This window comes from Daphnia pulicaria, chromosome 7, assembly GCF_021234035.1.
Source record: "Daphnia pulicaria isolate SC F1-1A chromosome 7, SC_F0-13Bv2, whole genome shotgun sequence".
NCBI lineage: Eukaryota > Metazoa > Arthropoda > Branchiopoda > Diplostraca > Daphniidae > Daphnia > Daphnia pulicaria.
Window position 1 is genome coordinate 9,356,196 of NC_060919.1, and position 21,421 is coordinate 9,377,616.

General features: G+C 37.6%; 3 protein-coding genes across 3 annotated transcripts; 1 reads left to right on the plus strand and 2 right to left on the minus strand.

Annotated features, from left to right (window-relative positions):
• Window positions 1–724: 724 nt before the first annotated feature.
• On the minus strand, window positions 725–1,666 carry LOC124348657. Its single transcript, XM_046798925.1, has 2 exons — window positions 1,480–1,666; window positions 725–1,407 (listed from the first exon to the last, which is right to left on the minus strand). Exons 1-2 carry the CDS (start codon window positions 1,648–1,650, stop codon window positions 955–957), a joined length of 624 nt encoding a protein of 207 aa, XP_046654881.1. The 5' UTR covers window positions 1,651–1,666; the 3' UTR covers window positions 725–954.
• Window positions 1,667–1,769: 103 nt separating this feature from the next.
• LOC124348704 (WSC domain-containing protein 2-like) lies at window positions 1,770–3,552 on the minus strand. The gene is made up of 4 exons (XM_046798978.1): window positions 3,045–3,552; window positions 2,332–2,442; window positions 2,047–2,189; window positions 1,770–1,984 (listed from the first exon to the last, which is right to left on the minus strand). Exons 1-4 carry the CDS (start codon window positions 3,221–3,223, stop codon window positions 1,770–1,772), a joined length of 648 nt encoding a protein of 215 aa, XP_046654934.1. The 5' UTR covers window positions 3,224–3,552.
• Window positions 3,553–4,812: 1,260 nt separating this feature from the next.
• On the plus strand, window positions 4,813–8,922 carry LOC124348656 (aldehyde dehydrogenase 1A1-like). The gene is made up of 18 exons (XM_046798924.1): window positions 4,813–4,972; window positions 5,061–5,165; window positions 5,289–5,390; window positions 5,463–5,589; window positions 5,657–5,695; window positions 5,759–5,821; window positions 5,896–5,912; window positions 6,001–6,111; window positions 6,186–6,299; window positions 6,365–6,467; window positions 6,545–6,610; window positions 6,667–6,785; window positions 6,845–7,009; window positions 7,077–7,155; window positions 7,229–7,307; window positions 7,372–7,446; window positions 7,515–7,642; window positions 8,852–8,922. Exons 1-17 carry the CDS (start codon window positions 4,940–4,942, stop codon window positions 7,585–7,587), a joined length of 1,470 nt encoding a protein of 489 aa, XP_046654880.1. The 5' UTR covers window positions 4,813–4,939; the 3' UTR covers window positions 7,588–7,642; window positions 8,852–8,922.
• The last annotated feature ends 12,499 nt before the right edge of the window (window positions 8,923–21,421 follow it).

Here is a 21,421-nt window from a genome sequence, read left to right on the forward strand (position 1 = left end):
AAATTTTTTTTCTTCTTCCCCTGGCTTCTAAATTCATCTCTTTTATTCTTCTGCTCTCTCGATAATCGAGTTCCGTCAAAAAAACTACTGCCATGAAAACCCGTTTTGAAAGAAAAACAAAAATCAACCCATTTTTATGTTTGATTCTCTTTGATGAAAAATTTGTCGTGAACAACCGGTTATGTCATCAGTGTTTTGTTTGTGCTCCTTTCAATTATTCATCTGATTGTTTTCTCTTCCTCTTTTTTTTTTTATTTTTCCATTCTCCTGCCTTTATTCTATTTTTCTCTTGTGTACTAGATCGATTTTCTGCTTTGTTTTTCTCTTTCATCTTTTTCTCTCCGTGTCGTCAATTCATTTCTTGATCCCAGCTCTTTATAACTACCCCTCCCCCCTTTTACCTTGTAGTCTTCAACTTCTTTTGTTGTCTGTTTGTATTTCGAATTATTGGTACCCGCTGATTGATTATGTGTTCTTATTCACTCCCGAAACGGTTCAAAATCATATTGGCCTATTTGTAATGATATTTTTCTTGTCTCCTTTTTTTTTTTTTTTTTTACGGAATTAGTTGTTAACACAGACACAAGGGCGAAGGGTGTAGGGAAGTCTCTCTTTTCTTTTCTCCATTGGTATGTCCGGATTTTTATTGGTATATATATATAGCTCTGACTTTACAGACATAGGCTTTTTTTTCTTTTTGATGTTGATCAACATGTCTCCTTATTGAATCAATACACTTTCTCCGTCACAAAAAAAAAAAAAAAAAAATCGAATCATACACTCATTAGGTTATTTCTTATTTCATTCGTCGGCTTTTGCGCAATAGAGTTGGGGAGCACTTTTTATTTCTCTTGGGGTAATTCAATCAATTCTCCATCACGAAAGTACTGCAGTGAGGTAGGCATTAGGCAATACAGGAAGAGAGGGTTCTCCGTGACATTCACTTCGAGTGGATCATTTGGGTGGAAATTTTGCGTGCCGAAACTGCTGGATAAAAAGCGGTGGCCCGGAGTTGAAGTCCCGCTCCAGTTCTTTCGATTCGTTAAAGGCGGATGCGAATGGAATATTCCAGCTATAGAAAATGTTCGCTTCGGCTTCGTCTCGAAGCATCTGGGTCAGCGGGTCTTTCAGCAGAGACTCGACCCTGAAGCCCCATTGATCCGAGATCCACTCGATCCACGTTTGATTTGGCACTGTCCTAGCCGGCTGAGATCCTTTCCAGCTGGACTGGTTGTAATAGCTGTAGTTGTCAAGCGGTAAACCCCGATTGCCCGTCTGTTGAGTGCGATAGTCGACGTATCGAATTGCTCGATCTAAAACATGTCTCATCCGCTCGGGAAAGATTGCCTTTTCATCCAGCTCTTCGCCTAATCGGTTTTTTCGATGGAATTTCTTTGGCGGATATTTCTGTTCATTCCGATTGATTCTACTTATAATGTTATGCATCTCAATTTAAACTCGTGAATAAATGTACGTTACCTCTATGCAGTCCAATCGTCTTTCGTCGACCGGAAGCTGCAGAAATTCTAAGATGAGACGCAGCTGCGGTCGTGGGTCCTTTCTGAGGTCCTCGTAATGAATGCTCAGCAGCTCCGTTGAATATTGGGTCCAGTTAACGGCGGTGCTGAGCCACCGTCTTGTTTGATCCATCAAGAAATCCGGCCATTCTACATAACATCACGTTGGGAATAACAATGCTCGCCTTTAGTAATTCAGCAATAGATTCTCCATTTCTGTAATAATTTTGCTGATTGTAGTATTTATTATTATTATTTACCAGATCGGCGGAAATTGGCCGACGAGGCATGTCCAACGTGGCCACCATAAAGGAAGTTATGAAACGACAAAATGGCTTCGTAAGGATTGCGGTTGAGGAAAATACTTCGGCCTCCCGAAAAAGATCGGACGTGATCGGCACCGGAATCGTGAGTTTTCTGCGCAACTGTCACGCCAGCGTTCCAGTCTGCAAGCTCACCCCAAAAACCTGGTCGATAGAGAAATCAATTTCATTAGGAATTCCGCTTTTGCGTTATGCACATTACGTACCGTGAAGATAAAGATTGGCATCTTTGTATATACTTCCGGTATAAATCCCCGAGGCTGCTTCAATTAGACCGCGGACCCAAGTGTTTCCACTACCGGGAAAACTAGCGAGAGCCACCGGTGGTAAACTGTTTGTCATCGTCCGTCTATTGAGTAAAAATTAAAATGTTATACTTAATCATATAGCAATTAGAAAAAGCTCCAGGGGTTTTTAATTTTTAAATGGTGCTCAATTCGCAAAAAGTCTTCTCTAATTAGATAAAGAGGGAACATTTTAAAAATGTATACCTGATGGTGAAGTTGGAACAATCCGGTGTGTTTGGCCAAGGTCGACGAATAAAACGTTTCGCTGGGCTGAATCTCAGTTGACGTAACTTTCGGTTTTTAACGACGGTCTTTCTACATCAAGAGAATCAGAGAGTAAAACTGGAAAGTAAATATATGATAGGCAGGTAAATGCTAGACGGTTAATAATGAATGTACTAAGGACCCAAGACATTTCCCCCCCTCGGATGAATGTTGATCCTCTGCAGATTAATGAGGTCATTACGGGTTCTATTCAGCTACTCGTCTACAGAAAGTTACTGAAGCGTTATTTAGCTCCCCCGTCACAGTTCTTTGTCATTGTTCATTCATTAGGCGTCTTTATAAAACAACAACAACAAAGCGCAGTTCATGATGAACTTTGCCGAGTTCAATGTCACCGAAAAGATTTTGTTTTCTAGTTCAAACTCGTTCGTCAGTCAGCTCTGGTTTATCAAAAGTTGCGTACCCATTGGTAGAAGTTTATGTCTATAATATCCCACCATCATTGCATTGTACTATGTAACATATATGCGCTATCATTTACAGAAGATAACAAAAAAATCTCCTTTCAATCGTTCCCGAGCTGAAATCTGGCTGAAATCAATCCAGAAAAATTGTTTACACAAACATCTATAGCACTTGGCAGCCGTAAACTGAACAACGAAACTTGAAACTGTTGGAAGCATTCCATATACTTATAATTGATGCCGGTGTTTTCCGTTTTGTCGGTAGTCTGGTTGGGGTTTAATGATGCCACCGACGAGAAAACAGTATCGCCGAAGAAGACTGTTGTGTTCACGAGAATCATTAGCGTAGAGAACAGAAACAACGCGATCAAAAACCTCCTAAACGATCGCAAATGGTACTGGAGCATTTTTCCAATCTTTATTACGCACTTCGCTATTCGCCTTCTTCACTGCACGGCTTCTGCCTCAAGTCTGAAAGTCCTTTTTATAAAATCGAGTGTAAACTTTATATAGCGGCCCCAAATTACTGGAGAATTACAGGGATTACCGTTATTGCCAGTTACACATCACGAATCACGGACTCGACGTTGTTAGTGTTGACTTGCATTTCTAATAGCGATGGCGCTCCCTACTTGCAATTGCTCTCACGAATCACACTCACTAGCGCGCCTAACTAGCTATAATAATTAATAATAATCTTGGGTCGATATTTTGAGAGAGCGTTGGAAGCTACCTTGTTTGATGATGTAATTTTTGCTCTATTAGGTATCACTAATTTCTTTTTCTTTGACTGAATTAATTATTTATTTACTTATTTTGTATTTTTTAAATAAATGTAATGTTAGCGTTGTCTCCAAGTACAAACAGATGTTCCTGCTGTACATACTTTCGCATTCATTATATTACTTCCTGACAGCATGTTTCCGGAATGATGGGGACCATTAAAACTGGTTCCAGGAAAAGTAGTCTGTCATCTTCATCTATACTGAAACCAAGAAATGCGGGATTGAAAAAAAAGATAGGCTAATTACTTTCTACGGCGGTAGGTATTGTTTCATTTCGTATATGCGTAATTAAAGAAATTTGGAGAAAAGTAAAAGGAAAAGTTGTGTTTTCCTTATTTGTCTAGTCTGAACATATATGTTCCCCATTGAACAAGTCACACCGCAACAGCACCTATAAATTATTCACAACGACAGTTTGATACGTCTATGGCGACATCGTCAATGATGATAATTTATCACGTGAATTCGTGCAAAATACGTATCTAAAAAAAAAACTACAGCTCTGTATCTACTCCAATCTCCAACTACAGTACCAACCTTGATTGTTATCGTATTTCAAATCAAATCCAGAAACATTGGGCGACCTTAAGGTTTTCAATGCAAAACTACAGATCTCCTCGTGCTTTAGCTAGTCTACGCTAGTCTACTATCCTTCGTAACATGTTCAATTTTTTTCTTCTTGTCCAATTCTAGGGGGATACCCGGTCTGCGCTCGTCTGCGCTGGTCAGCTGGATAACTGCCAAATTAAATATCCGCAGTAGGCCTTGAAATAGGACATGTCCAAATTAGAATAGGAACAACGTTTTGGATGAAGTCGAAATTAAGACGAGGAAAAATAGGAAAATGTTTTTTTCCCCTTATTTTAGACTACCCCGAAAAGGTTAAATTTATCCACAAAGGCTTTTCTCCTGTTGGAATTCGTCTCACATTTGACCATTGGAAATAATTTAATGATAAGCCAAAAGTAGCGAAAACGTAGCTGATACGTTAAATATAAAATGTCGCTATTTCTACGTTGTTTCTAAATGTAAATGAATATTTTGACTAAAATGCTTTGAAGGACATCGATTGATCGATAGAGAATATCAGTATCCATAGCCATATCTGTTATTTAATATTTGCATAACCCGCCTAACGACAGACAACGCAAACTGTATGAACAAGGACAACTTCATTTCCCGCCTTAGCGTTGACACGCCTTAAAACTCTGCCGGGTAGAATATAGATTATATACACAGCTTCAGCTTGGCAACACGTCTCAGTCTCGATTCTCTCGCCAGACAGAATTGTAGCCTTCAACTTAAACTCGTCTTCTTGCATCCCCCACGTTTGAAAAAATGACTGCTAAACCCGAAATTAAATTCACACAGGTAATAATCACTTGTCTGGTTTCACTTGAAAACAAACAAACAACCTAATAAAAATTGTACTTTTATTTTGTTTCCATACCAACCCAAGTTGTTCATCGATGGCAAGTTTGTTGATTCGGTTAGTGGCAAGAAGTTTGCTGTTATCAATCCATCGACTGGCAAGAAGTTGTGCGACGTAGCTGAAGGCGATAAAGTATATACCGCTACTTTTTATTATCTCCACATTTTTGTTTGTGAAGCAGTTTTGTTTGTATATTGGAGAAGATATGTATTTGATTGCAAACTAAAAATATTTCACGTGATTATCACCACACAGGCTGACGTAGATATCGCCGTTGAGGCAGCTCGACGAGCATTCAAATTTGGTTCGACATGGCGTACTATGGATGCTTCGAATCGTGGCCGTCTCATCAACAAGGTGACATATTAGATATTGCCTGAAAGTGACCTCAGTCCTCAGTTCCAGTAAGGCTTTCATTGAACTATACAGCTAGCGGATCTCATTGAACGAGATGCCGATTATCTGGCTGCCCTGGAAACTCTTAATAATGGAAAACCATTGGCCGAAGCTCAATTTGATATGGTCTGTGCAGTCAACTGTCTTCGTTATTACGCCGGTAATTTCAAAATTTTTTAAATAAAGTAAACTTTAATCTATTAATTTAATTTAAATTAAATGCAAAGGATGGAGCGATAAGATTCACGGGCAAACGATTCCTGCAGGTAATATTTCTTGTCCATTTGTGGTCAACATTGATTAACTCACTTGCATTTCTGAATGCTAAGATGGCAGCATCTTCGTCGTGACGCGTAAGGAACCTGTTGGAGTCGTCGGCCAGATCATCCCATGTATGAAAGTTTATTTTATATTGCCATATACAATAACGGAATTAGTACATTAATTCTTTCGTTTTCCTAAATAGGGAACTACCCAGTGTTGGTAAATATATAACTATTTATGTTGTGCCACATAATTCATGTTGTTAATTGTAAAAAAAAAAAAAAAATCTTTCTTCGACATCCTAAAGATGTGTGCATGGAAGTTCGGACCGGCGTTAGCTGCTGGGTGCACAGTTGTCCTCAAACCCGCTGAGCAGACCCCATTAACTGCTCTCTATTTGGCTCACTTATCGATTGAGGTTGGTTTGAAACCTATAAACTAAGCTATATTTACGATTATTTAATAAGGCAAATTTACGCTCAACCATCATAGGCCGGTTTTCCCACAGGTGTGATCAACGTTGTCAATGGTTTCGGTGAAACGGCCGGGGCGGCTTTAGCTAATCACCAACATATCCAAAAGATTGCTTTCACTGGTTCAACTCAGGTATAACAATACCTCGTGTGTATTCCTACCTCTAGAGTAGCCTATGTCTAACAAATGTATTCAAGGTGGGAAAAATAATCATGGAGACCGCAGCCAAATCCAACTTGAAGCGAGTCAGCTTAGAACTAGGAGGAAAAAGTCCTATCGTTGTTTTTCCCGATGTCGATTGTAAGAAATTTAAATGTTAAGACATTTTTTTCAATTTTAATATAAAAGTCCTATTTCTCGATGCCTGCTGACTATAGTGGATGAAGCTGTCACCATTTGTTATAATGCAATTTTCGCCAATATGGGACAATGCTGTTGCGCAGGTTGGTCAAATTTTTAGGTTTATTTAAAATATCTTTAACGCACGCTATCAATGTAGGTTCGCGTACGTTTGTTCACGAGGACATTTATGCTGAATTTGTCAAGAAAGCTACCGCTATGGCCGCTGCACGCAAAGTTGGCAATCCTTTTGACGAGGGAGTAGAACAAGGACCTCAGGTTAATAAGCCAACTTTTCACTATTGTAACATCTATACGTGGAATTGTACCGTATGCAGGTTAGCGAAGAGCAATATAATAAAATTCTTGAGCTGCTCGATTCTGGCAAGAAAGAAGGAGCGTCGGTCACGTGCGGCGGTAATAAATGGGGAACCGAAGGGTTTTTCGTTGAACCCACTGTTTTTGCAGATGTGACAGATAACATGCGTATAGCAAGAGAGGAGGTACGTAAGCACGTTTTAATGTTTCGTAATATTGTACGTAATTATTAATAATTTTTTTTGAATTCAGATTTTCGGCCCCGTTCAGACTATTTTCAAATTTCGCACAATGGAGGAGTTAATCGAGCGCGCTAATGACACATGTTACGGTAATAATATTTGTATTTTTTTCCTGTTGATTAAGGCCTTTATGACAACATTTTTCGCGTTTTTTTTTTTCAGGTCTTGCTGCTGGTGTACTAACTAAGGATATCAATACGGCCCTTACATTCGCCCAGGCGGTTGAAGCTGGTTCTGTTTGGTAATCGATCTGCGATATATTTTTCGAGCTTCATATTTATGACATCAAATTTTTTTGGAAACAGGGTTAATTGTTATGACGCCACCATGCCTCAGACACCATTTGGCGGTTTCAAAATGTCTGGCCAAGGCAGGGAATTGTACGTATTTGTTTTCGACGTTGACTTAACATGCAATTCATAAAATAAAATAAATTTATTATTTGTAGGGGTGAAGAGGGACTGCATCACTACTTGGAAGTCAAGACCATTACCATTGCTGTCCCCCAAAAGAACTCATAAAAGTTCAAATATTATGATGAGCTGTTACAATCCATCGTTAGAACTTTTGTAGAAATTAAATATATTTGAATGAAATTGTTCATGCTCTTATTACCTCATGCTTAAATCGACTAAAATAGGTTAAAAATAATCACATTGCATCAAGAAGAAAGAAAATATGTGGTAAACTGACCAATGTGTAAGTATCAACGGGATTCATTTATAATATTTCGGGTTTTGTTTTTTTTTGCAATTCGCGACCAACATCGTAACCAGTCGCGAAAAACAACAGGGATATTGCCAAACTTCCCACAAGAAAATAGTAAACAGACCTTCGGCGTGTGATGAGCGACAAAGGAGTTTTTACTAGACATGCACTGTCGAGTATTAAGCAACGTCGAGCTCTGACGGATGTGTCACAAATGGTCAGTCAACGATTTATAGGTTCAACGTCACTCGCTTTATCGCATGGAGTTTCCCAGACTAAGCGAGACAGAGAAAAAAAAATCTCATACTAAGTGGAAATTTATCGCAGCGAGACACTCTTGCTTCCCTTTAGTGGTGTTAGTGATGCGACGGTGTCGAAAACGGCGATAACCCTCTCTGGCTCGAATGACAAGTTTGACGAAAAAATAAGCGCTGCAGAGACGCAACGAGGGAAAAAACGATTGCTGATAACATTTTTAGGAATTGTAATGTAATCTATGGAATTGGGAATGAAAATGTAAATATGGCAAGCGTAATTTCTCGACAGTTGTTGCCAGTCATATTCTAATTTAATGTGGATACAGTGGTGGTTCAAGAGTACAATGCAACGCGGGTTACGCGGCGTCAACTTATAAGCTAACCAGACTTATCTGAATGATTGAACCATAATATGATATGTATTGAACCGGGACAAGAGTAATTTGGCCCTCCGTCACACAAATTTGCAATTTACTGAACCCTTTGAATGTTATTTGGGCATTGAGGAGCATTAGGGCAAAAAAGTGTAGAGTCCCTACATTCCGAGTCCTCTATATAAAACTGTATAACCGCTGATGACTTTCTGGTTTTCTCGACATTTGATTCTGCTATCTTTCGCTTGTCACGGTGCATGTCCTATTGGGATGGTTCCAAGGACCAGTTTTATTCGAAGCCTCCAGGTATACACTTTAAAATCATAATATACTTTAGCTGAAATAATTAAATTTTAAATTTTATAATAGGTTAGTGGATTTAGAGGGATTTGGAGCCCATAATGGATTGCCCTGTCTTCAGTATGGACTGGTATGGAATACGGGAACTAGTAGGACACATATATTTTCATGAGAGCGAGAGAGAATAAAGAGTAAAGTAGTCTTACTTATTATATTATTCCGTTTCTTTATTTCTTCCCTGAGAAACCCACAAATGCATTGAAAGTCTCGAAAAACACAGTTTCCTTTTGTCCCTTGGAGCCATTGCGGTCAACTTTTTATCGTTTCTTTTCAAAATTAGAAAAAAAAAAATTCTGGATTAAGTATTTTTTTTGTTTACTTTCTGCGGAAGGAGCATACGTACAGTCCGTTTTAATTTAGTATGATTAACAAGTTGAGTCACCATTCATTGGAAATCGTGCAAAACTATTGAAATTTATAATTTTGGTACACCTTATTAGCTTTATTGCCTCGATTGATTGTATAATTTCCTTTTATTTCTATTCCAATGAAAAGAGAGAAACTGGAGGATAAATCTCATGAAGATGAACCGGCTGTAGGCCTATATCTATCTGGAAGTCCTTGTACCCGCTTATTTGACCCACTTTAAAGGAGTAGACTTGGGAGTAGACTCTTCCAAGTGATAAAAACGGCGGCAGTACTATCGTTCGTCCGTGTGTGAACGACGGGGAAAACGGAACACTTTCGTTTTCACCTAGCTTCTAGTTTTACGTTATCGACATGTTCCGGCAGAAATACTTGATCCACAACAGGCTGGATCTTAGTCCCTTGATGATACGCTGTGCTCTTGATATGATTATTCCTGGACATAGCCTACGTAAGTTACGGCCACTCAACGTACGTTCGCCCCTGCAAGTGTTGGGGCATGGACTACTTAAGCTAGAGGACGGGTCTCTCGTCCTATCCCGCCGTGTTATAGCTTGTCGGGTGGATTTTTAATCATAATTTTTGAAGAAGGGTCAATCGATAGAGATTTAAAAAGCTATTATAAGTCTCCAATGCACATTTCTTGTGAATATATTAAATTAAAAGATATTTGCGTTTGAATTTTGAGAGGACGGGAGAGGTGTTCGTTGGTTGTCTCCACCTAGCGCCAAGAATTCTAAACTCTTCCATGGTTTTTAGAAAGAAAACAAACAGAATCCATATAATCACCAGAGAATCACAGATAGCAGACGCATCTAATCATACCAAACCAAACCAAAACCAGAGAATCACAGAGTGGTCAACCAACAATCACCGCTAGGCGGCGACAACCAACGAACACCTACGTCAATTTCTAATTAAAATATCACCGAAATTAAATAATTCCCGCATAGGGATAATTTAATAGACTCTAGCTCATTTTTGAAGCTCGATTCATTAAATAAAAAAAAAAATGGTAGCCGACATAGGATTTGTCGAAGAGACCCGTCCTCTAGCTTAAGTAGTCCATGGTTGGGGAAGCTTCCACCCACCCACCCACCCAACATAGCCAGAAGGCATTCTGTGCCTATTACACAGCATTGCCACTTTTGAAAGTGGATAGCCAAGGAACGATTCGAATTCTTATCTTAGCAATTTTTACGAAGTAATGTGATAAAGTATATAAATAAAATAATAGTAATGTAGATAAAGTAAAGTAATAAGATTGGCAGCTTAGTTGGTGGAGCGGTAGATTCCTAAAAGAGTGGTATTAGGTTCAAATCTGTGTAAGTCATTATCCATTTTTCAAAATTTTTCCTTGTTTTTTTCTATATTTTTAAAGCGAAGTAGATGGAATGCCTAGATTCTGTAAAAAATGCGAGTTTTTTCACATTTTTAAAAACAAAATCTGAATTTGTTTTCTTTGGCAAGGACTTAGAAGGAAAAATTTTGAAAAATGGATAAAGATTTACACAGATTTGAACCTAATACTAATTCCAGACAGCCTGTCTGGTTTTATTCAGAATTTTTTTTTGGGGGAAGACATAACCAGTGGCTAAATAAGCCTATATTACCCCTTTTTCTTTCTTCCCACCTTTCGCTTTGTTCCTAGCCCCCCAAAATTAGGACCAAAAGTTAAACATAGTTTCCCGCAATGTGGGTAGGTGGCTTTCAAAATAAAATCGCTGTTCGGATTTTTTTGGACCATACTGTACAGTCACGCTTGTTAATTTCTTGAGCAGGCAAATTGCTCTATGTGTTTTTATTTCAAATTGACGGAAGGTATACTTATAATCTTACTATTTCCCCTTTTTGAATCCCTTTTCGCCTTTTCTTATCAGGAGGGTAAAAATTGAAAGGGTAGAATAAGGGAAGAGAAGAAGAGAAAGAAAAGGTAATTAAAAGCAATGTATAGCTTTCTAATTATTGATTGGCAAAAAAAGTTCTGTTTGAACTTTCCGATTTCTCAAAAATAGCATTAGTAAAGGAACTCAACGCCGCGACGACGAGGCGTGAGTTGTCTTGGTTACGAAAGTTTGTCTGATCGGTAAAGTTACTTCGTTTGTTTTAACTCACCAGAAATTGATAATAATGATGATGATATGGTGTAATACAAATATCGTTGATTTCAATTCTCGTTTCTATTTCTTTACTAGTTGCACTAACTTAAAATACAACTTGAACACAAAACAAACGAAGTAACTTTGCCAATCAGACGATTTTTCGTAACGTTTTAATGTAGATTAGGTTTTTTTCTGAATATTCTCTTGTATAGGTCCTAGAGGGCGCTCTGTTGGCGCCTTTTCTGCGTTGGACTTTCAGGCATGTCGGACATTCGTTTTAATGTAGTTTTTTTCTGTATATTCTCTTGCTTATGCCTGGTAGAGGGTGCTTTTATGGTGCCATGCAGGCATGCGTTTTAATTTAGATTTAGATTTTTTTTCGGAAAATATTCCCATGCATAGGTTCTTTTTCGTTCTTTTTTCATATAAATGGTTGTGCATTCAGAAATGTTGGCCATCTGTTTTTATGTTGATTTTGTAGAAAACATTTCTGACAAGGCTGATAATAAGTTGATTCTGTTTGTTTTACAAATCATATCAATAGTGGTTGCTGATTGTAGTAGGGGGTTGCTCGCAAGAAATCTTTTGAATTTTAACTTACTTGAATTTCGTCACCAAGGACTATGAAAAAAGAAGTAACGAGGCATTGTTCGACTATTTAAAAAAGTCTTATTTCTGTTTAACACAAGAATGAAGTAGCAAACTTGCAGAGTTTTGTTTTTCGGAACATACAAGGTTAACAAAACAAGGTTGAATGTTTTCAATTTTTATAAATTTTGTAATGTGCTGGGAAACGTTTTTTCGTAGGCATTTTCACTCATACATTTGTTTCTTGATTTCTGGTTCTTCTTTGATTTCTTCTTTGTCGGTCGTCTCCTCCATATTTCTATTTTCCTGGAAACTGTTTTGGCTGCCGCCGACGTCTCCCATGAATTTATTGTAGAGGGTAGAGGATTGTAATAAGAACTAAATGTGAATTGAAATCAATGTATCTTTTAAATTTATGAGATTTTTGATTAAATCTTACCTCTACGTTGGATTCTTGCTCATCGACGAACAGGAATTCCCCTTCATAATTGCTGATTGGATTGACCCGTGTTATCCGGTTGATGACTGGTTCTTTGAAATTATGGCTTTGGAAAAAACTTTAGTTTGTGGAACAGCGTATCGCCTTTAATGGTCATCGCTACCTGAAAATAATTGAGACAGTGGTAAAGATAAATGCAGGTTGTGTAAATGGTTTTAAACAAAACAACTTGCTTGTTTGGTCTCGTTTTTGATTACATAGTCTTGTTGTATGTTATCGTAGCCGGTTTCTGCGTCAGATCCAACGGTGTTGGGGCAATTCACTAGTTGTCCGATGATATCTAAGGAAAAGATGTACATGTTAAGTACGTTATTTTGTTATCTTAGTATCTAATGTTGTTTGGGTACTTACTTGAAAACGTTTGTTGCTTCCGTCTTCCAAACGGTTGCTAGTCTGGTGTACTCCATATGTCAGGGATGTTTATCGTTGGACGGATATTTATAATCTTCTGTAATGTAAAAAAAAACAATATTATGTGAGATATGTGCAAATAGATATTTAAAGTTTTCAATTACTTACTTTATCATCAAAGTTGAAATTGATCCACTATTGGTCGTTGTATTCCAAAATGATCTTGAAATCCATATTCGGTGGTTGGATTAGCTGAAAATCGTAGATGGCGTCAATCTGTGAAGAAGAAAAAAAATCGAATTTTGTGGTTTAAAATGAATTAAATAAATGGGTTTTTTACATAACGATATTTTGCCCAATCGTTGGCCTATTTGGCATAGCAGACTCCTAAGCTTTTCTTAGTTTCGTCTTTCAAAACCATCCTCAGACTGGTAGTTTTTTCCCAGTGAGGTTTTTGATAAGGGACGAAATGTATATCACACGTCCGATAAATGTTATTCCATAAATTACAACAAAATTGAATAATTATAATTATATTGAATTCACCAACAAAAACAGTATTATCGACATGTAAGATGACACTTAATTTTCGCTGTAGGTTTAAATTTCATCCAGTTTCACCATCGGGATTTTGCTGTTCGTAAAGGTTGACGGGATGGGTCGTATGGATTTCGACATTTCAATACAGAAGACAGCAGCGATTTTTGGGGAAAGAAGTTGCTCTGTGCTTGACGCTTGTCCTGTGATAAAGAATGACCCAGTCACTAATTCCCAATTGAAGTTTCTGTATCGCTGCGGTGTTCGTTTGTGTTTGAGGAATCCAGGTGCCAGTGGGTCCTTTATGGTTTCTTCCCTAGAAAAAGGAAAACGTTTGTTTTCTTCCCAAACGATTAGTAAGTGGCATGAGGTCGTCGTGAGAAGCGATGGTTCTGAAAAGCGGTTTGGAATCTGGACCGTTGTTCATAAGAGTCAAATGTTGTTTTCCTTTTTGTTATTTTCTGGGAACGGTCAAGGTCAGTGATTGATCGGTAATAGCGGTATTTCTATTTATTTTTCTTCTTCGTAAAATGCGAAAAGCGAAAACGTTTATTTTATGTCTAAACGATGATTAATAAATTACATTGGGCCGTCGTAAGAAGCGATGGTTCTGAAAAGCGGTTTGAAATCTGGGCTGTTGTGTATGAGTCATAAAGTGTATTCCTTGTTTTTTTTTTCTGGGAAGGGCTAAGGTCTTGGATTGACTGGTAAAAGAGTAATTTTAGATTTTGTTTTCATCTGTAAAATGTGCGTCTTGATTTCTCGTGAAATGACGTTAATGGCGTGTGACTTGGTATTTCTTTTGAAGTGAAAGAGAACGTTGATTTTTATAATTTTTGTAATGGTATATAAAAATGTCACTATTGTTCCACTTACGCAGAAATCTACAGATAATGGAGCGCTCCGGTCATTTGATGGAGCCGGGGGAAAGTTTTGAAAATGTCTTTGCTATTGTCTTTTAAGTGTTTGGTTTATCATTTTTTTCAGCTTGCGCATGCGCGTTTAACCTTAAAGTGGTTTTTTAATAATGAATACGGCGTCCTTTTCCTTAACACATCTTGGGTGGACAGATCAGGAGTAGAATTTTGAGGACATATGGAGGATGAGGCGTCCCACCACTTTCACCAGTTACTGGAGGTAAATAAATTTTATCATTCATGTTTGTTTCAGATTTAATGTTTTTAACAAGCTCAACCAGATTTACAGTTTGACTGATGTTAGCGTGTATTATGTTTTGTACGACGAAAGTCGTATTTTGACTCTTCGGAATGTCACTTTTGACAGAGACAGCCAGGAATGTGTTCTTTTTTTTCTATGTTTGCATTTTGTGTATATATTTTTTTAGATTACGGCAGTTGAGAACAGCGGACATGTGGTCCTTTCCTTCTTTGCGCTATGATTATACCACGGTTCCTTTGGCAGTAGAGGTTATAAAGATATATCGCGATTAGCCATAGGTATTTTTGTTTCTATTATGTTTGTTTGTTTTTTAAATAAAATGTTTTATTTTCTTATTATTTTGGGTTATAGAGAAAGAATCTATGAAATTGATCTCGCACGAGACCAAGATTTTATTAGTTTTTCGAGAATTCATTTTTTTTAATTATTTTTTTAATTATGTTGTTCCTTTTTAGGTTTTGGTGGTAGATCGAATACGCAATTGACCAAATTGGTATCGCTGAAATTTTGCAGCAATGCCAGACGGTTGTCAGTTTGAAAGGAGTTCGTGTTACAGGAAGTTGATCTCTTGGGTTACAGTTGTTCTGACACAATTTTAACGGTAATTAAACGCTTTTTTTCTTGTTAGCCGTGTTCATTATTAATTTTTCTTTTTGTAATTTCTGTAAGATTGGTGAAAACTGCCCCAAGATTGTGTTGCACGATGTGACGGAAGAGTTGATCCGAATGAAAAACCAGTGTTATGATGACGCACTCACTGAATATGTGTGAACAAGCGTGAATTTCATGGTTTTTTTTTTGTTGCGTGTATTTTTATCTATTTTTGAAATCCCCATGCATAGGTCTGACAGAGGGCGTTTTTTTTTAAATTAATGGTTGCGCATTCAGACAAGTTGTCCAGCTGGTAAAATATTGATTCTGAAGAATACATTTCTTATAAGGCTAAGAAATATGTTGGTTTTACAAAACAGATCAAGATAGTTGCTGATCGTATTAGTAATCGTGTATCGTGATGATCAAATTAACGGGTAACTCTCACATTTGTTATTACTTATTTTGTAGATTTAGTTTTCTTGTTTGATTTAATAGAGATTAAGAGGAACAAGTGTTCTTGTTTGTATCCATCGTTTTCGTATTTTGCAGTGTTTTTTTAAATTCGGATCAAACGTGAAAATAGCATAAGACATTCTTTGCAGTTGATCTTAAGTTAATGTTTTGCTTCCTCAAAATATCCTAGTCTGTGTTGTGGTATGTGTTTTTAATTTAAATAAAAAAACAAATAAATTAATTAATTTTTAAAAAGCAACTTTCCCTATTGTTCGCAAGAAATCGTTTGAAAGTGATTTGTGTTTTCGTGTTTTTGGTCAAAAAGGACTATGAAAAAAGAAGTAGGCCTAAAGGGACATTTTTCGACTATAAAAAAAATTGTTTTATTCTGTGTAACCCACTAATAAATTAACGAACTTCAAGAGTTTTGTTATTACGAATCATACAAAGTTAAAAAAAGGGGGGATATTTGAAATTCTTCTAAATTTGAGAATGGGCTGGGAAACGTTTTTTGTAGGAATTTTCACTCGCAAATTTATTTCTTGTTTACTGGTTCTTCTTTGATTTCTTCTTTGTCGGTCACCTCCTCAATTTTTCTTTTTCCCTACAAACTGTTTTATTTGTTAAGAAATGATCTTTAATTGTAATTTGCGTTTTGATTTTATTCCTGTGGTGAATCAAGAGCATTTTCTTAAACGTTCCTGTTCTGTCCAAAAATGGGTAAGTCTTATTTTTTTTTTTTTTTTTTTTGTTTTATTTTTTTTTGTGGGGGGGGGTCAACTGGAGTTTTTTACATGTGAAGTACTTTGTCACCACCAAAAAGCCTTGAATCGTCTGAAATGAAAAATAGACGCAACGTTTAGTGAGTTACGTCGGAAGCTGTGAAAGGAGCTAGAAAGTTTAAACAAAACTGATCTTCAAGAAGACGGTGCACAAATACGAGATTATCACAGCGACAATTAAAACAATTCCAAGTGTGATGTACAGCTTAGTTTTTTTCGTTTGTTGAATGGATGCTATTTTGCGATGATGAATGTGGTTGCGAATCTTGCGGACGATTTGGTAAACTGGATTGTGTAATTGAAGAAACTAAAACTTTTTCTACTACTTTGTGGAAAACGCTGTTTTGAATACGACGACCGTAACCATTACAAAGATAACTCGAATCATTTCCGGTTAATAGAAAGAGTAAATGTTGATGATCAACTTATTTCGAAGTGTTAGAGAAAACTGAAGAAACTGGAATAATTTAGGTGAGTGTTACCCCTCCCCCAATATCTAAATGTTTCCGAGAATTCCGATCACCGTCGGACAATTTTATTTGTTTTAAGAAATTTGAAGAAAAAAGTTAATGTGCTTGAAATATTTCCGTCTTCTATTTCGGCTAGTGGCACTGGATCTTCTATGAATGGTCGATAGACTTGATATTTATTTCAGAAAATAGCATAACTGTTTTTCTCGTTTTTTATTGTAAAAGAATACAAAAAAGAAGTAAAGAAACATTTTCAGATTAAATTTAAAATTTTTTAAAGAATGAACAAGTTCTTCATAATCGCTCATTCGATGATCTTGCTGCATCCAGACGTTTAATGGTTTGCAATTGGATTTTCCGTAAGCGTGTCATTTCTCGTTGGAAATAACTTCTCATGGTGTATTTGGTGTGGTTCTCTTCAATTTTTTTCCATCAGAAATAATACCTTTATCGTTCTTACTCTAGATAGTATGAGATATAACCATCCGGTATTTCCTAATTTGTCTTTTGGTGCTAGCGGTCTCAGTGTAATAGCATCTCTGGAGATGCCTTGCATTTTGTGCCCCGTTAAAACTAAGGAAAGGACGCAGGAGAATTGGAACACTTTGGTTTTCGATTGGAATGACGCATTGACATTGCATTGACTGATTTCGCTCTTCGTATAACGAGAAAACACCCTTTTTGCAAATCGCAAAATAAGGAAACGTTGGTCTACGCTGTATTTTTATTTTTAAACAAGAGACACTCGACGTCTGACAAACACACGGAAGTAGCTTTTTTCACAGTCGGGAGCAATTCTAGAGTCAGTGTTGCCGACGGTTTCATAATTGACGGTTCGGATAAAATCAAGGGCTGATTTTATCCAAATTCGGACGTTGAGGGTCCATTCTAACTTCGATGCCCAATGCTGCGTGCATCCTTCGATGAGCATAGCCGCTACACTAGGAGAAGCACATATAACGGTGGCGGCAACCAAATGCCAACGCTGCGTGAAATCCTTGAAGCATTTGATGATTCGGGATTTTCTCGTTCCACCCGATCCAGCCAAAAACATCCGCAGGTAACGATTAGTTAGAAGTAAACCATCTAAAAACGAGTCAAGTTTCTTGATTTCCGATGTTATACTTGAATTATTTTCGCTATCCGCCAGTTGGTTGGTGAAATGAATGTGCTGTAACATCGCTGCGCCCATTAAGAGGAAGGCGTTGTGCTGTTCTTTGTTAAGCGACCATACCTGCGATTGGCCCTGCAGACTGGGGAAATTAGAGTCTTGGAGCTTTGGTTCGGTGCAATCGTAAAAAATGTCCTTGTGGAGATGGTCGTCCAGTTCATTTTGCAAATACTCCAGACGAAGATCGACGTGGGTAGCTAATAATGCATTTATTTTTACATTACGTAATTTAATTTTGGGCTAAATTGGATGAACAAAAATATATTTAAACTTACCCATCGGTTTGTCCAAATTAGTGTTCACGTTGGGTTTCTGTCCTCGATCGAGAAACTAAGGCTTGCTCGCCCAGGCAAGACGAATTTCTATTTACTTTTCGATGGCAATTGCTGCACGGCTAGGTGAGAGCGTAGTGAGTAGCATCGAAGTGAGTTGTTGTCGGAGGCCAGGTTCTAGTAGGTAGATCCATCGGGTTGTCTTTTAAAGATTCAAGTGCTTGAATGAAGGAATCGTCAGTTAGCACTTGAGCAGCCTCCACCTTGTTGTCGTCCGCTTCATTAAAGTCAATTACGCTGACTTCCTCTTCGTTCATATCAAGGGTTTCCTTTTCTTCTCGAACCATGTCTTCAATGTCAGGCTTACTTAATTCTAATGACTCGCTATCTGACGTCAAAAGGCGGAAACTTTCGTCATTTTAAATACTTTCTATCGTTACTTTCGTCGATTCGTCGGCATGCAATGTCTTTTTCTGGCGTTGGTAAGCGCCCCACCACGTTTTGCCAACAGCAACCAAATCCTTTTATTCTCGAAACGGAATAAACATAGTAAAACTCCTTTTCGTACTATTCTCTACGCTCTTGTCTTTCTTTTGGAAGAAGATCATTGCTGTCTTCGATGCTCTTGAGATCTGGGAGTCTTTTCGCTAAATATTTGGGCCAGCATGCGTCCATTCTTTCTCTGTGGCCTTCGGTATCGTGTTGTGGATGGTCAGTAAATATTTACGAATGATTCGTGCCGAATTTGATTCATCTTCGCTGTTAGAATCATAGTTTCAGTGTCACATTGCCTGGTTTTTCCTTCAATTTGCATGATTCTTGTTTTTTGGGTAGAAGACCACAAATTCATCTTTTCAATTTGTGGATTTTCTTTTCATCTGAAAACATAAATTGAATTAAATGAATTGAATAATCATACATCGTAGCTTTGGCTTCTCCATACCGTGTGATGTTTGCGTAAATAGTTTCTTTTTCCAAGTACGCGATGGCTTGGGTGAAACCAATGGTGTCCTCATTCGTCGAAGCTCGAATAGCTGAAAGTAACTTCCCTAGACCCAGAGAACATTCTGATCTAAGAGGAGTGGCATTTTCGGTTTTTGATGAATTTTCCCCGTTTTGGTCTCCTCGGTTGTAGGTTTCTTTGTCTTCAATCTGTCGTAGCCGAGCTGGAGAGCTGCACGAACTTTTTTGGTGATGGTCAAGTTTTTTTTGACATATTTTACCAAACAAAATTTTCTGTTCGTACTCTCTTCCGCACGATCGCATGATTCCACTGCCGTTTCTGATAAAATGTCAAATTTTTTATTTGGAAAGGATTCACATTTTAAAACAAATTTTATATCTTCCTTGAATGAACGTCTCGATATTTGCAGCTAACTTTTTCGTTAATTTGTCAACGTGGAGATACTTTGTTTTGATTTTTTCCTCTGTTTCCTGCTATTATAAAAAAACGTTCCAGTAAATTGATATTTTCTTATAATGTTATGAAACAAACTTACAGGGTCCGTTTATATTAGGCCTATTGGATGGATGACATAATTACTGCTAGGTGTTGTTGATTATCGGATAACAAAGCACTATTCAACTGGTACTCTATTTTTCGATGTCCATATAACCAAATGAGCATGTGCGTGTGAAGAGTAAGGCGATATTGCTCCTCGACGATACGTAGTCAAGTTTGGGGAACCCCAAAAAGACTCCCGTGCTTGTATGGTTTTCCTTTCTTAAAACACTAGCCAATAATATCTTCAATAATAATATCAAGAACCTGTTGGAAATGTAACGCTGCTACCAAAGGGTGATCGGACAGGATCTTAAAACGTTTTGTTTCCAATGGTATCGCATTGGCATGTGGAATGGCTTCTTCTGGATCAAGGCAAACCACCTAACTCTGTATGATTTAGCGTCATTTGGACTTATAGTTAGCAGAATGTGGGCTTTACCGTTTTTCGCATAAACTGCATACACTTGTTGTCTATTGCGCTGCGCTGCAGCTTGAGAATGTTGAATCGTTGGATTCGCTATTTTTTTATCCGTTAAAACTGAAGATGCAAGACCATTTACAATTTTGAGAGGACGCGGCGCACTTTGCCCTATTCTTTTCCTTTTAATGCACTCAATTTGATATTTAACTGATTTTCTCATGTCTTCCTTTGATACTTTGAATAAGCTACAGCTTGAGGCATAACGCTTCCGTCCTTGTCCACTATTCGCGAGGGTAATTTTGCCCTAACCATAGCTTTGTTGTAAGATGTGTTCGGTATATGTAATCTTACAGAGGCAAAACAAAATTAATTTTCTGAAATTTCCTCCTTCTAAGATTGGCGTAAAATGCAACGAGTCTTTTCTTGGAGATTGGAATTTTTCTGGTTTAACCAAATCCTCCTCGCCGAAAATGGGAATAAATCTGGATAGGAATTTTAAGATAATTGGGATCGGAATCTGAGACTAAATCTTCAGCCGCTCTTATGACGAACGTTTGTGACTTAGTTGATGGTTTTTTCGGCAATGCATCGAACATTTCTTCGTGTACGAATTCCCCGTTATCTTTTTCTCTAATTGTAACAGTACACGAAATCATCGTCGAACTGATTTCTTCGTGAGCTGATCTCCCCCGTAGTAGCTATTCTTTTCTTATTCTTTTTTGCTTCGGAATCGACTTCATTTACTTTTTCATGTTTGTCATTATCAAGAAAATAAACTTCTGGTGAAACGGTATTTTTTGGAAGTACCCGAAATGACCGTTCGTCAAAACGCACTTTTTTCATAAACTCGTTATCGACATCGTTCCAAAACTGATAAAGTTGTTTCATTTTTACGGGTTTGATAATATAATCGGTTTTAGTTGCAGCTATTTTCCCCTTGTTCAAAGAAGAGCATCGTTTGTGAACGGAGACTCGAACTTTGACAAGGACTCGAACAGGACTTGGGTCTGGAATGATGGGAATTGTTTTAGTTACAAACGCCGTGTATAGCCTGTTTTAATATACGTAACCTTTCAACCAACTACCTAGCTTAGGGCCTGGACGTTGCACCAAAGTTTTATATTCTTCCGTACGATTGCACTGGTCTTTTAACTTAAAGAACCAAAAGACATTTTACGCAGATCAGGCGAAAGCTCCACAACCCAGTTTCTATTAACAATAGAAAATTTTTGTAAGTTTCCTCTTTTTAATCTCTACAAACAAGATCTATGATTTTGGTCGCAACAATACATCTTGGGGATACATCGACAGTTTTCGGGAGAAGCACATCTTGTCAAATGGCGCAACACACAGTTTGGGGAAAGAAG